This window comes from Rhinichthys klamathensis, unplaced genomic scaffold (assembly GCF_029890125.1).
Source record: "Rhinichthys klamathensis goyatoka isolate OS25496 unplaced genomic scaffold, OSU_Roscu_1.1 h1tg000635l_1, whole genome shotgun sequence".
In the NCBI taxonomy this organism is placed as follows: Eukaryota; Metazoa; Chordata; class Actinopteri; order Cypriniformes; family Leuciscidae; genus Rhinichthys; species Rhinichthys klamathensis.
In genome coordinates, this window is record NW_026607081.1 from 630,745 (window position 1) to 646,020 (window position 15,276).

The 15,276-nt window shown below is 37.8% G+C and overlaps 1 protein-coding gene across 1 annotated transcript in view; it reads right to left on the reverse strand.

Moving 5' to 3' along the window:
* The window catches only part of LOC130076213 (FYVE and coiled-coil domain-containing protein 1-like), a 35,218-nt gene that overhangs the window by 6,248 nt on the left and 13,694 nt on the right, over positions 1-15,276 (reverse strand). Inside the window, exons 8-14 of the mRNA XM_056241212.1 lie at positions 12,709-15,195; positions 12,007-12,099; positions 10,759-10,877; positions 10,381-10,548; positions 9,147-9,299; positions 3,706-3,938; positions 1,861-2,002 (exon numbers count right to left, since the gene is read on the reverse strand). Coding sequence (XP_056097187.1) covers positions 1,861-2,002; positions 3,706-3,938; positions 9,147-9,299; positions 10,381-10,548; positions 10,759-10,877; positions 12,007-12,099; positions 12,709-15,195 — 3,395 coding nt within the window. The remainder of the gene's footprint in view (positions 1-1,860; positions 2,003-3,705; positions 3,939-9,146; positions 9,300-10,380; positions 10,549-10,758; positions 10,878-12,006; positions 12,100-12,708; positions 15,196-15,276) is intronic.

A 15,276-nucleotide genomic window follows, 5' to 3' on the forward strand; every position in this document is an offset into this window, starting at 1 on the left:
GTGTATTCTGGTTCTGTTGTGGATCCGCGTTCAGTGCCGCTGCTGACGTAAGACGCTGCTGACGTGTGTCTGGTGTGTGTGTGTGTGTGTCCTCCGGTTCTGTTGTGGATCCGCGTTCAGTGCCGCTGCTGACGTGTGTCTGGTGCGCCCGAGCTTCGTTTACAGTCTGAGGGAGACGCACGCTGGAAACAAAACAATCTTCGCAAACATGTCTAAGGATTTCCACACAGAGGAAGACTTGCATTTTTTTGCCCAGCCATATTTATTTGAACCCGAATACACGGACGCACCAGACACACGTCAGCAGCGTCTTACGTCAGCAGCGGCACTGAACGCGGATCCACAACAGAACCGGAAGACAATACAATGCTGAATAAAGTCCTAGTTTTTGTTATTTTTGGACCAAAATGTATTTTTGATGCTTCAAAACACTCTAACTAACCCACTGATGTCACATGGACTACTTTGATGATGTCTTTATTTCCTTTCTGGACAAGGACAGTATACCGTACATACATTTTCAATGGAGGGAAAGAAAGCTCTCGGACTAAATCTAAAATATCTTAAACTGTGTTCCGAAGATGAACGGAGGTCTTACGGGTTTGGAACGATATGAGGGTGAGTCATTAATGACAGATTTTTCATTTTTGGGTGAACTAACCCTTTAAGCTCTTAAATGCACAGACAGACTAAAATAGACATAACATAAATGCAAAAAAAACCTTCAATGACTAAAAAAATTAATAAATAAATCGCAAACAAAATGTTGTTCCATCAAAACTCTCTCCTTTCCTGGAGAGTGCGTGTCTAATTATGGAAACTCGCTCATCCACAGGAAGCATTTGGGGCTGCTATTGAAATTATATGTCAGGCAGGTGCTCATCTCAGAGGGACAAATGTTAGAAAATGTACCCAAGATGGCATAAAATGCATAAATTGACAGTCATCATCCCCTTCACAATCAATCTCCCGGCAGGGCTTCCTGTCTGTCTGTAACACTTATTTAGGGAAGCATCACAGCACAATCTTCTAAACAGAGACCCGGTGATGCAGCCGGGAGCATCTTGATAATTCTGCTACAAATTGGACCATTCGGAGTGTGATTGTGAGTACATGGGAATGTATTAGCGCATCCATTGTCTCTACTTCGTTTCTGCACACTTCCTATGAACAATTCTGCTTCAGATTTCACTTAATGAATGTGGTTCCTTAATGATTCCTTTAGTAATTGTGAAGTTAAAAGAATAAAAACTGTCTTGAAATGAAAACGTGCATCTAGAATCATCTCTCACTTTATTGCAATAAGCCTAAAAGCTAAAAGCTTCACATCTTGAGCAGCATTTACCACAAAAGTGTGCTTTCACACAGACTGAAATATTTATGTTGCATAAATGTATTTTTATTAACATAGAAGGCAGAAGGCAGAAGGAACATCACAAGCACTTTATTATAAGAGCCAACAATATTTGCAGTGTACCATGCGAGGTTTTCTATTTTCTATTTTATTATATTATAAAATGTAATTTATTCCTGTGATCAAAGCTGAATTTTCATCATAATTCCTCCAGTCTTCAGTCATATGATCCTTCAGAAATCATTCTAATATGGTGATTTGCTGCTCAAGAAACATTTATTATTATCAATGTTGAATACTCTGATGAATAGAAAGCATTTATTTGAAATAGAAACCTTGTGTAACATTATAAACGTCTCTACTGTCACTTTTGATCAATTTAAAGCATCCTTGGTGAATAAAAGTATGAATTCCTGGGAGGGGAAAACTGACCCCAAACTTTTGAACGGTAGCGTATTATTTATAGGTGGTGTTGTCTTCAATTATTTGTGTGTTTACGATCTTACATGTCTCCAGTTTGCCCTCCTTCTCCTTCTTCTTCCTGTGATCCAGAGGTGGTACGCGAGTCGCTGTCATAGACCCCGTTCACTTCCTCCTCCGTTATGATGTCAAACACCCCATCATCCGGTTTCTCACCAGGATCTGTAACTGCATGTCAGGACACAGGATGTTATCAACTTTGACATCAACCCATAAGAAATGTAAAAAGTGAGTAGAAAGACAATTAGCATGAAGCAAAGGTCCTTAAAAACAGGCAGGACTTAAAAATAACAGCACTGGATCCATCATATGATAACAACCTTAAACAACTTAAGTAAAAGTAAATGTAAAAACGAATAAGTAAAATGACAGACTAAACTAAAAACAAATTGAAGCTAAACAGAAATATTTTTAGAAATATAAAAAAGAAAATCGAAATAAAAGCTAATTTAAAATATTAATGAGTAGTGTGTTGTAGTACTCAAGACCAGTCTTCTTGAGACCACTTTTTGAAGGCCTTGGTCTTGTCTTGACTCAGGATTTTATTTCAAGACCAGTCAAGACCAGAACTGCAGGGATACGACCTGGACTTGGTTTAGGTAATCTTGACTACAACACTATTGACAAGTACTATAGCATATAAACAATACTAAAATAACACTGTATAGATCTAAATTCAGTGGGGTTTCTTTTTTTATTCAGTGCTTACTGAATTGTTTCTAAGTATCGTTTCTGAATTGTTAGTAAGTTTCTAAGTATCATTATTCAAGTGTAAATTACTGATAATGCATTGATGGTAATGTCACATGGTATGTGTTACTTTCCTCAGCGAAGGCCAGGATGGACCAATCACAGTCTGTGATGACTCTATATAATTTGACTCGCATGTCAGGAATCTTAATTTAAACAAATTGCAAATTTTTGTGTAAAAATATCTGCAATACAATAAAAAATCCTCACATTTGAGCATGCCTGATGGAGTATCTGGTTTTTGAGCCATTAAGCGCCCCCTTGAAGAAGATATTTTTTGTATGTCATAATGGAAACCTTTACTAACAAGCAATATTTGCTATACAATCAATGATAGGACTGCTTGTGAAGACCAATTCATCAGTCAATTACAATGACGCATGTAATACTAACTGCTCTGTAACAAAATCCTGATCCTTTAGCATTCTACAATGGGCTTCTTGGCCATTAAATTGATTCATAAAGACAATCTTCAGACACAAAAGATGCATGCCAGGCAGAACAATGTATTCAAGCACTTAAAGGTTCTCTCAATTCATACATGCCACTGTATTCACATACTCAAAATGAAAAACCACGACGTTGACAGCACCTTTCTTTTTTAGCCCTTACAGGAAAGAAAAGATTATAGGAAAGAAAAATTAACTTCTATGCATGCTAAGTAAGTTTTAGGGTGCTCTTAATGGAAAAAAGTTGGCAGAATTTAAAACTCACTTTAAAAAATAACAACTCAAACCTCCTGGGAAGTTCCTACATACAAGACAGACACTACGATATAATAAAGAATAAAATGGGCAATTTTACGCATATTACGCTTTTTTGCTATGAGGAGAAGCTTTTTAGCACTAATGCAACACAATGAAGAGCAAAGGATGCAAATTCGGTGTGTTTTCATACTCTCAAAGGGAATGATGGGAAATGCAAGTTGATTGCACAAGTCAGATGAATCAGCTAAATAAGTAGTCTTTTCTCGCTATTCTTTATCAACAAAATGCCTACAAACTAAACTGCACAGTTAAAACAATTACAATTTTAGGTTGGCATTCATGTGCAATCAACTCGTGAATACAATCATTCCAACATGACATGAAGGGTGTGTTTCCTGCTGTGTGTATCTGTACCTGTAACTCTTGGTGTGGGTATATAGGGTGGTGGTGGTGGTGGTGATTGACCAGCAGCGTTTGTGTGGGGTGGTGGTTGATTTTCTGAAGAGTTGTTGAGTTCAGCCTTCGTAAATCTTTCCACCACAGCGCCGTGCTGCGTGTAGCACTCTCGACAGCAGCGCTCCTTCTTTGCGTTTCTTGTCATTACGTAATTGTTGCTGCAGTAGTAACAGAAGATACGGCCACACAACCTGCCAGGAAACACAGAATAACCATAAGTCCAAATATTCGGCACAAAAAACATGCAATATTTTTAAACCAAACAAAGCACCATATAAAGTTGTTTATATTGAGTCTGAAATACTTCAGTGTATTCATATTCGGTTCTCTTGGTTCTTTTGGTCCAGACGAAAAAAAGAAAATGATACATTTAGTCCTGATTCGCTTTTGATTTTTAAGACCAAGCCTAAAGATACAAAATAAAAAAAAACAGCTATTATGACATATATTTAAAATAATGCTGTGTGCTGGGATAAATGCGCTCACTGTATGTGAGTACATATGATGGAGCTGAAAACTCTTGAATAAAAATTATAAAATGTATGAAGAGTCAAAACGGCGGCAGGAATCCCTCCATCACACACACAAACAAAGATCTGCTGCAAGGAAATGCCATTTCCCACACCTGTACTGAACTGTAATGGGCAATGTAGCTCCTATGATAAGAAAAAACAGGTATGCTTGAGCATTCTGTCCTTTTTGGGGTCGCATCCCGTGACATCAGATCCTGTTTTTGGTTCTTTTAGATGTCTTTGGTCCATGTTGCATTCATATTTCAGTCGAACCGCACCAGAGTTCGTTTGGAAGTGGACAGAGACCCATCTTTTTTCCGCTCTCAGTCCACTTGTTTGGTTCACACCAGGGTTCAGATGGCAGCGTTTACACTTATTCAAATGAACCACACTAACAGAGCAATTGCACCAAATTGAACCAAAACTGACAAGTGTGAACACTCCCTAAGTGACTAATTCGTTCAGGCACCAAACATTTTTTGTTGAGTTTGTCGCAAAAAACTGTTGTCAGATAATTCAAAAGGTCTTAAAATATCATAAAATGTAATATAATCATAAGTCCTGATAACAGTGCACTATTTAATGTACCTAAATAATTGGTATAAAAACTCTAGTCTTGAGGGGAGAATTGACTAAGAACAAATTGTGCTCTGTGACAGTTGTTTATTTGCATGCGTTATCTGAATTGTTTCAGCCAGGTTGACTAAAGTACTTATGCAGATCAGGAAACCAAGCAAACACAGTCGAAAAATGTGTTGTGTTGGCTGAGAAAAGTATAGTATTATTTAATTTAAATGTGCCCAGGGCTAAATCTGCGCATACAGATGAAATAAAAAATAAGTTGGACACTTAAATCTCACTTAAATAAAAAAATGTATGAATATATTTGCATTATTTTACAATATATTTAATTCAATGTTAATGTGTATAGAGCTTTTCACAACACATATAGTTCCAAATGATATGAAGAGAAGAAATAATAGCACTTTTCCAAGTTTTTACTAACGTTTTTCTTTTAGAGCCTTTCTTCAACAAATGTGTACAATACTTTAAAAGTGCAGTAAGCAATTTCTGACAAACACTATTGAAAATTTAAATCAACACCAAATCAAACAAATTGTGAATATTTGCTAATGTCTGTTCTGTGTGTGTGCTGAAATTTTTTTTGTGTTTGTACGTAGTCCTGGACCGATCAGACCGAGCACCACAGCAATCTTTATATTTTTATATACTTTTTTTTCTATGTTCGAAATAAAGATTTCAAATTCAAAATTCAAAAATTCAAATCTTGTAGCCAATCAGCTGTAGGGGACGTGTCCACTTATGATGGGGGAGGAGAGAGAGTGAGCAAGCAAGCCGGACATTTGTAGAAAGATTGTAGAAAGAGAGATGGCTGAGATATTACCAAAGAGGAAAAGTCAGAGGAATATTATTGGAAGAAGAAGAGTTACAATCAGGCAAGAGCTAGGACCCGCGGTAATACTGCTGTTCAGCTTTTGGAAAAGCTTTTCAGCTTTTGGAAAAGCTTTTCAGCACTGGAGGGACGTTAGAGACGTTGCTTTGATTCTGCTCGATACTTGAGTAACATTGGTTTCACAGAACAAAGATATGCTGTTGTTGTAATATTAGTTATAGTAACATGACAGTTTTGAGTGTTATTGTTTGCCTGCAGCTGGTGTGCTGGTGATTAACATCAAAGTCTTGCTTGAATATACTCCTGTGTCACCTTGCTTGTTTGTTCATTGTGCTTGCTGTCAGCTATGATAAAGACACATGCATTTCCAAGCTTTATAAGCTTAAAATGTTTAACGCCAGCTGTTAGTCTTTGCCTGTGTTGCATAGCAACAGAGGTGGGTAGAGTATCCAAAAACTGTACTCAAGTAAAAGTACAAGTACTTATAGAAATATTTACTCAAAGTAAAAGTAAAAGTAATAATCTTAAAAGTTACTTGAGTAAGAGTAAAAAAGTATCCAATGAAAAAACTACTCAAGTAGTTAGTTACTAGTTACTTTGGATCACATAGGCCTATATATATATATATATATATATATATAACATGATATTATTTAGATATTTTTTCATTTAAATGACTAAAATTATCATAATTAGATAAGCTATCTTTGCAACTAAAACAGAAGAGACAAACATTATTTCTGTATATCATATCTATAGCCCGAAAACCATTGCCTGTCCTTTGGTTTGTATAATAGTATAATAACTTATACAACTACATTTGGATTATTAGACAATGTCGGAATAAAGTGACTCTATGGAGTTTTGCATTCAAATGTAAAGGGATCCATTGACACAGATTAGAAAGTGTTAAAAGTTCGCACGCCACTGCGCAATACACACATTGTGTGTGTACACACATTCATAAACTGGACGATGATAGCTTGTGTACACACATTCATAAACTGGACGATGATAGCTTATTTAATGTATAAAGTAATGTATATGTCCAAAAAAGGGTAATGCCATACTTTGTAGTAGTGCTATATGACGTAATAATCTGTTTGGTTGTAAAATGTATTACCTGAATGAAATGAAATCGAATGTATCGTCGTGTGGAATAATTTATTCACAGACACCTTACGAAGTAACATACGAAGATGTTCAACTAATAAAGATCTTCATCGCTGGCAAAAAAATGATGCATTTGCAGATTTACTTTCTAGACTGTACTGTAGACTGTGGACCGCCACTTCATACAACGCTCTTGATGTTCTTAAATCTTCCTGTTACGACTCCGAGACGATTCAGTGCGTGAGGAAACTGAACAGATCATTCAAACTGATTCGCGAACCGATTTAGACAGATCTGTCCAACTTGTTTGATGAAGTCTTGAATGAACAGAATCGACTCAAAAGAGTGATTCATTTGTGAATTGAGCATCGCTCATGCCCAGAAAAAAGAGAGAGCGCGCGCTTAGAATAAACTACGCTTTTAACAACATATTGCATTAAAATAAAGTAACGAGAGGAACGTCGCCCAACGTAACGAAGTAAAAGTACAGTTTTTTCATTAGAAATGTACTCGAGTTAAAGTAAAAGTACCCATAATTAATAGGGATGTCCCGATCCGATACTCAGGATCGGTATCGGCTCCGATACTGCCATTTTTGCGGGATCGGGTATCGATCAGACATCGATCAGACAAGGCCGATCCAAATCCGATATTGTGGGTATACTATTATGTGTTATTGTTAAGCCCCACAAAAGGCACAAAAACATTCTAAAGTACCATAACGTTTTCGTGCACTCTATTATAAGTGTTCTGAAGCCATTATGTGAGAGAGAAATTAATATTTAAGTCATTAAATTCAAGATCACGTAAACTTTTCCCTCTCGCGGCTGTCAGTCATTCTCCATTCAGCATTCAAACAGCGCGTCGCGTTCGGTTACAGTCAATGATGAAACTATCTTCAAGATGATTCAATGTTAATACTTGATCTGTAAGATAAAGGTCTATGTTTTCGCATATAACAACTTTATCTTGCTGGACTTTATTGCTGTAACTCAATCGTGTTACTCTCTACCGGGTGTCGACGCTGTCGGTTTGATCCATAGGGTTTGATCACAACAAGTCAGAGCACTATAATTGTTCTTCACGCGCACAGTAACTAAAATTTAAAACTGTTAAAAGAAAAGGCTCAATAAACGATTGCATAGATAGATACTGTATAATACACTGTCCATCAATATGTATCTCCGTTGTGCTTTGAACTTTTCAAAGCGGACTCGACGCGCTGCGTGCTGTAACTCCACGTGGCTTCAAGCGCATCATTCTCCGCTCGGGATGCGCATACGCGCTTTGTGCCGCACTGTATTGAAGCCTTTCATATCATAATGCAGTGACGCAATTAAAGCTTATTAACATTAATAATTATTAATGTTGCTGCCTCATTAAATAGCTGTGCAATACACTTAAAACATGTCTCAATTTTATAGCAGATTTAGCTATATCTAAAATAATTATCTTTTTCATTTTTGTTACCCTTGTTTTTCATGAATGTATTTTACAACAATAAGAAGAGCAATGTGTATTATCCACTAATCTAGTTTATAATAGCATTTTTGTCATAGATTATGATCATATATTTTGGGGATTTGTTGTTTATCTTTATAATGAAGCTGTCTGTATTAAGTAGATTGTGTTTAACACACACAAGAGTGATAATCAGTTTAACACAGTTATAGAAATTCTACTTGATTTAAAAAACAAAAACTGTACTGGTATTTACAATGTAGAATGCTGCTGTTTAAATTGTTTTAACTTTAAACCTGTTGGTAGCTAGCTAGCTTTAAGTACTGAAGTATCTGTATTTTCTTTCATTTATATATTTCTTTATTTTTTTGTAGTGTTTGAATAAAGGGTGGCAATCTTTCATAATCAACTGTTGTTGTGGACTATATAGGAGGTATATTTTAGGTGGCTAATTGAGAAAATTGCTATATTTTTTATTAGTTTAAGAATAAAATAAAAATATCGGATTAATATCGGTATCGGCAAAAGCCAAAGCTGCGGCATCGGTATCGGTATCGGAAGTGAAAAAGTGGTATCGGGACATCCCTAATAATTAAATCTACTCTTAAAAGTAAAAATTTTCCAAAAAAATACTGAAGTAAATGTAACGAAGTAAATGTACTTCGTTACTACCCACCTCTGCATAGCAAGTTCCTTATTTTGGGGGCGGAGCAATGAAGGGAGGCATATTTTTGTTTGGGTGTCGATTTCAAATATCAAGAGTGTTTCTCAGAAATCGCTTACCTCACATTTAAATTACCTTAGCTTTTTAAAATTCATAAATTAATTTTCTGCTGTTCTTTTGCATTTCACTGCAGCTCTACCAAGAGATCAGAGCAGGTGTTCGCGAGATTGCCCACCTGCAGTGATGCCGTCGCAGCCACCACGTGAACTGGCCCTGGCAGCCCAGGCAGTGTGTAGCCTCTTTATCCACCAGCCACCACTGCTCCTCTGCTCTCAGCTTCTGCTCGAACTCAAGAGCATCCGATTTCTGCCACAGAGCATCCTTATCCCTGAAAAACAGAGAGAGCAGGAGATGAGAAATGAAGAAAGACTCCAAGGTTTTCTTGTGTCTCTTTGTGTCCTTAATGTCTTAATGTCATGGTTCAGCCATTTCATGTCAAGAGGAAAGTTTTATCACATCTGCAGCTGTTTGATTATATCATTTTATCCACACCAAACTGTAGATTTTATCAAACAGGCGTTTATGCACATCCAGAATATCTTTGTGGCAGCAGCACCCTTATATCTTTTCTCTTGTGTTTTCTGCTCAGCATTCTGGCTCAGTAGATATTTGAGTTTTAATGTTGTTTTGCTTAGAGAATTAAAGTACCTTAAAAACCATAAGAATGTAATAATCTACAAAGTGACTGAATTAAACGGAGATATACAGCAAAAAAAATAAAAAACAGGTAAGAACACGCTCTTGACCTGCTTTTTGGCTCATCGGTTATTTTTTTGTAGTTTCTCTCCCCTGAAGTATGACCTGACCTTTTTGCGAGACCAAAGTTGTAAAAGAAACTGAGGGGCTTCCATCATTGTTAAGGGAAATAAAATAAAAAACTTTCTAGATTTAATTATATATATATATATATATATATATATATATATATATATATATATATATATATATTTCTGTTAAGCTGCTTTGAAACGATATGTATTATGAAAAGTGCTATACAAATAAATGTATAAAAGTGTATATATATATATATATATATATCATTTTAATGTTTTATCATTTAAAAACATAAAAATAATACATATATAATAAAAATGTTCTAAGAATGAGCAAAGCTAGTAAAGGACTATTGCCAGCAAGAGAAAACAGACAAAGCAAAATGAATTTCCAATTATTCCAAAAATTCCAATTATTATCATATTTAAAAAGACTATTTACAACTATTGACTAACTAATTTTCAAAATGACAAAGTAAAATTAATCATCCAGCAATTTTCTAACCAAAACTATTGAAATTAATCATTCTCAGTGTAAGATAGTCACACCCGTAAACAACACATTAACTTATTATTAACAACGAAAAGAACGAAAGAGAGGAAAGAGAAGGTAACCCTTCTAGGCGATGTACAGACCTAATAAGTTCGATGAGCCGTTCCTCAAGGTTTACTTTGGTTTGGCTCAGATCCTCCAGCTCAGCAGACATCCGGAGATGCTGGTTCTGAGTCTCTGTCAACATCTGATCCAATTTCTGCTTCAATTCTTCCCTCTCCTTCTGTACGTTACTAAGAGCCTCTTTGGTACTAAGGCCGAGAGAAAAAGCAGATAGAATTTAATAATAATGCATAAAAAATATAACCTAAACAATAATTACTAAAACAGAATCTCTTCAAGGGTCCAGGAAATCCTTATCAAGAGGATCCATTTGGAAATCCATTAGATGGCTTTTATTCATGCAGATCCATTATCTGTGCTGCATTAAACCCTTTTATTGTGTTTTTGAACACGCTCACCTTGATACACCTTCTTGCAGTTGTTGGGTCTCACACTCTCTCTCATGTATCAGAGTCTCACAATCAGTGATGTGAGAATCCTTCTCCTCAATCAGACGAGAGTATTCTATATTCACTCCCTAAATATAAAAACAATGCATGAACACAATCTGGACACACAAACATCAAACATTCACATACATTGACAATGTTCTGTACAGTTATTTTGTCTCAGTTTGTTTTATTTTATCTTGATTTTCATCTTATCCAAGGAACATAAAAAATTGCTGATTTGATTACCTCGTACTGTAATATTGAAACAACAGCATTTAATCCTTTAGCATTAACAAAAATGTACAGTAACTAACCCTAACTATGTTTTTGGACATGTACAATGGCAACACTTACAAAAAACATACTATGGTACTATCATGGTTGTTTAGACATAGTAGTACCACAGTATTACCATGGTATTTTCGACATGTACTGTACCATGGCAGTATTATGGTATACTTGAAAGTACCATGTAAATCCATACATTTCACTTCCATGTTCTACAAGTACCACAGTATTACCATCTGATATCATTATTATACCATGGTACCGCCAAAGTACTTCTTGTAAAAGAATGCCATGTTTTGTTGTATTCTTTAAAGTATATTGAGTACCATGTAAATAACTTGGTGCATGAATATAGGCAAAATATGGTATTACCATCAAATACCGTCACTGTACCATTGTACTGCCACAATACCATTTTCGAAAGGTAATTGTAAATATATATTTTAACTCAATAGCTATGCAAAGCAAAAAAATAGTAGAGAAAAAACAACAACAGTATAGGTTTTACTGTTGCAAAAAGCTGAAAAATTAGAAGAATATTATTATAGAAGATAATTACAGTGGCACTTGTACTCTAATTGACAAATATCTGCCAGAAACAGTATGCACTGTTCCTAATTATAGACTTAATGAGAAGCAAATTATTCATCACTGTCTGGCAATTAACCCCAAGCTCTTGTCGTCTATTTCACCGTCTCGCACAGTGGGTCTCCAATGAACAAGAACAAAAGGAGCAGCAAGAGATCAGACATTCATCACCTACTAATATCAGTGTTATCAGCCAACAGAGATGAATAATAATGATTCACATGCTGGTATGCAAAAAGTATCTGATGATCATGTAGATCATTAAAATGAAAGTATTAAAAGTGATGCTGTAAGTCAGTCCCCACTCATAGTCACACCTGGCTCACAACATTTACATACCTCTGACTCTGATAATTTGGCCTCCAGCTCAGATGTCTTCTTCAACTCCATGTCTAGCTGAGTTTTAAATCCCTCAATCTCTTCATTAAGACTCTAGTTTGAAAAGTAATAATTATATAAATAAATAATACATAAAGTACTAGAAAATATTCAAAATTATTTGAATGCTAAAATATCATTTTACATAAAATGTGCTTGGGTTTATCTCAATCACAAAGTAAATCAGATAAAACTACTAAAGTGGCATTCAAAAAAATGTCATTCATGTCATGTCAGAATTACTGTAATTACGGGTTTCTGACTTGCAGTGTGAGTTCACACTGCTGAACTTAAATTATTTTTCTCACTTAACTGCTGTGACATGTAAAAACAACCAGAAAGGCTGCAAGAGGTACATGTATATGTACGGTACATGCTTGTATTGATATTCCTTTACCAATTTTACTATTAGTAATGAACAATACTGTAAAAACTAATAAATAACAACAAAAAACACTGCATATATAAAATGCACATCAACAGCAAAGTGCAATTCATTTGATACATTTTGGCATTACGAGATTTGCCATTGAAACAAATTATTTCAGAGAGTTGTCAGAGAGTTGTCATCTTGTAATTGCTATAATTCTACAACGACATGAACATGTAAGTATGTGACAAAAGGGATTTAAAGTGATAATGAAGATTCTGAGATCATTTTACCTTTATCTGGTTCTTAAAAGTCATGCTCTCCGTGCTCATCTGAAATTTCCCTGCAGCGATCTCTTCTCGTGCAGCGTCCCGCTCGCCCTCTGTTTTGTCCAGCAGATCTTTTAGTTCCAGCACAGTTTCTGAAAGCTTCTCCGTCTGCTGGAGCTCCTCATGTAGACTAGAGTTTTCTTGGTGAAGAGCCACCAGGCTGGCATTGAGCCGCTCAGTTTCCTTCACTCCTTGCTGTTGCAGGTTTTGTATCCGAGCAGCTTCGGCAGCCCATCGTTCCCGTGCCTCTTCCCGCTCTGCGGTGAGTTGGCAAATTGTTATTCCCAGCTCTGCCATTTCTGTGTTGACTCGGTGGAGACACTCTCTGGTCTCAGCATTCTCCAGGACCAGCCGTTCATTCTGGGACTTGAGCTCTACCAGCTCCTCTTGGGCTGAAGCAATCTCAGCAGTTGTTTTCTTATGTGCAGATGTCTCCTGGTTCAATTGCGACGTTAAGGCTTCAACACGTTCGCTAGACTGCAGGAGTTCATTCACATGCAGTCGATTCTGCTCCTCCGCCTGTTTCTTCAGTTGCTCAGTCAAGATCCGCAGTTCTGCACAGGAAGCCTCAGTGACATCCAGCTTTGCTTGAGTCTTGTCCTTCTCTTCTATAGCACTGTGAAGTTTAGCCCTAAAATCGAGCACTTCCTCTTGAAGCCTAGAACCTTCTTTCACACTCAATCCCAGCTGATCTTCCAGGAGAGTAACTTTTAAAGCAATCTCTTGGGTTTCTTTAGCCTGACATGCGCTCTGCTCAAGTTGGACCTTCTCTGCAACCTTCCTCTTGGCCTCAAGACTATTAATCATCTCTGTTTGTTTAACAAAAGCTCTTTCTGCCTTTGTCTTCTCCATTTCCAAATCCCTCTCCCGACCTTCAAGTTCTTCCACTCTTCCCTGGAGCTCCTCACAGAGCTTCTCCCGGTCCTCCAGTTGGGAATCCTTATCTTTAAGCTGTGCGATCAGGTTTGCCTCATTGCATTTCGCAGCTCCAAGACTCTTCTCAAGTTCAGCAATCTGGCTGTTGATGCTGCGTATCTCCTCCTGCATAGATGTGAGGGCCGCTTTAAGAGTGACCTGAACCTCCATGAAGTCCTTATTCTTCAGCTCCAGTTGGCGAAATGAACTCTCGGATTCCTCCAACTGCATGTTGGCCTTATGCAGCCTCTCATCCAGACTCCTGTTCTCCTCTCTCATTCGCTGCTCTCGTTCATCCACTGTCACTTTCCCGTCATCAATTTGCGCTCGCAACTGCTTCTCCGAGGCCCTCAATCCGGCCAGCTCACTTTCCAGGGAAGATTTATTTTTAAGCAACTCCTTCTTGGTGTCCTCAGTCTTGTTCATCATCTGGAGGAGCTCACTGTTTTGCTCCATAAGCACGGCACAGCTATCTTTGTATTCGTCAATCTTCTTGGCCTGCTCTTTGGTGCTGTTCTCCAGTTCAGATACGGTTACCATCAGATTCTGTTTCTCCCTATTAAGCTTCTCTGATTCCTTCTCCAGAATCTGGACTGTCTTGGTACTGGAGAGAAGACCAGATTCTTTAGCCTTTAGCTGTGTCCGCAATCCTCGCAGATGCCCTTCCAGACCACTCATCTTCTTCTCAAGCTCTTCTTTATCCTCTTGCATTCCCTTCCTTTCCACCTTGGCCTGTTTTTCCATAGTTTCCAGAGAGCGCTGGAAATCTAGCAGTTGCCTCTGAAGGTTGCTGGTCTCTTTCTCTCTTACTGCAAGAGCCCCTTGGAGTTTGTCCATGACATTACGGTGCTCTTCTGCCCTGGTCTGTAGTTGTTTACCCTTCTCCATCCAAGCTCCCATTTTTACCTCAGCCTCTTTAAGTGCATCATCCTTCATTCGGACTTTCTCAGCTAGTTGTTCTGCCTGCCTTCTCCTCTCTTCTCCTTCTGCCAGAGCATCTATTCTCCCCTTCTCAGCATCTTTCAATTCATTTAACAACTCGTGAATCTTCTGGGCAGAGTTGAAGTCACTGGTTGCTCTCTGGCCTTTCTCATCCAATACTCCATCTAGCCTTGCCATCAATTCCTCATTTTTACGCTCTGCTGCTGCCAACATGTCCTGGAGGTCCTTGTGGGAGGCCTCTCGGATGGTCTCGCGTCCCCTCAAGACCTCCAGCTCATGGGATAGGGCTCTTTTGCTCTCAGCTAGCATCTCCAGGTTCTGCTGGAGCTCCCGATGGTTACCTTGGGCAGCTAAAGAGACATCCAGCTGCCTTTGAAGCTCCACCACAACCCCACGAAGTTCACCCGCCTCGGCGCCTAACTGCTGCACCTGGTCGAGGAACTCTCTTTGCTTTAATTCAGACTGGTCCAGCTCCAGGCGGAGATCGTCTATAGCACTGATGGAAGAATCATTCAGTCCACTGGAGTTTTGCACAGACATGTCTGATAGAAGCCCAGGTCCAAAGTCTGGACTCCCAAGGAACTCGTGTGCCTGCTGTAAGGTTTGGGAGAAAGAGAGAAAATAAACTGAGAGAGGAGATAAACATAATCAGTAAGAGAAAGAGAGATTGCTTCA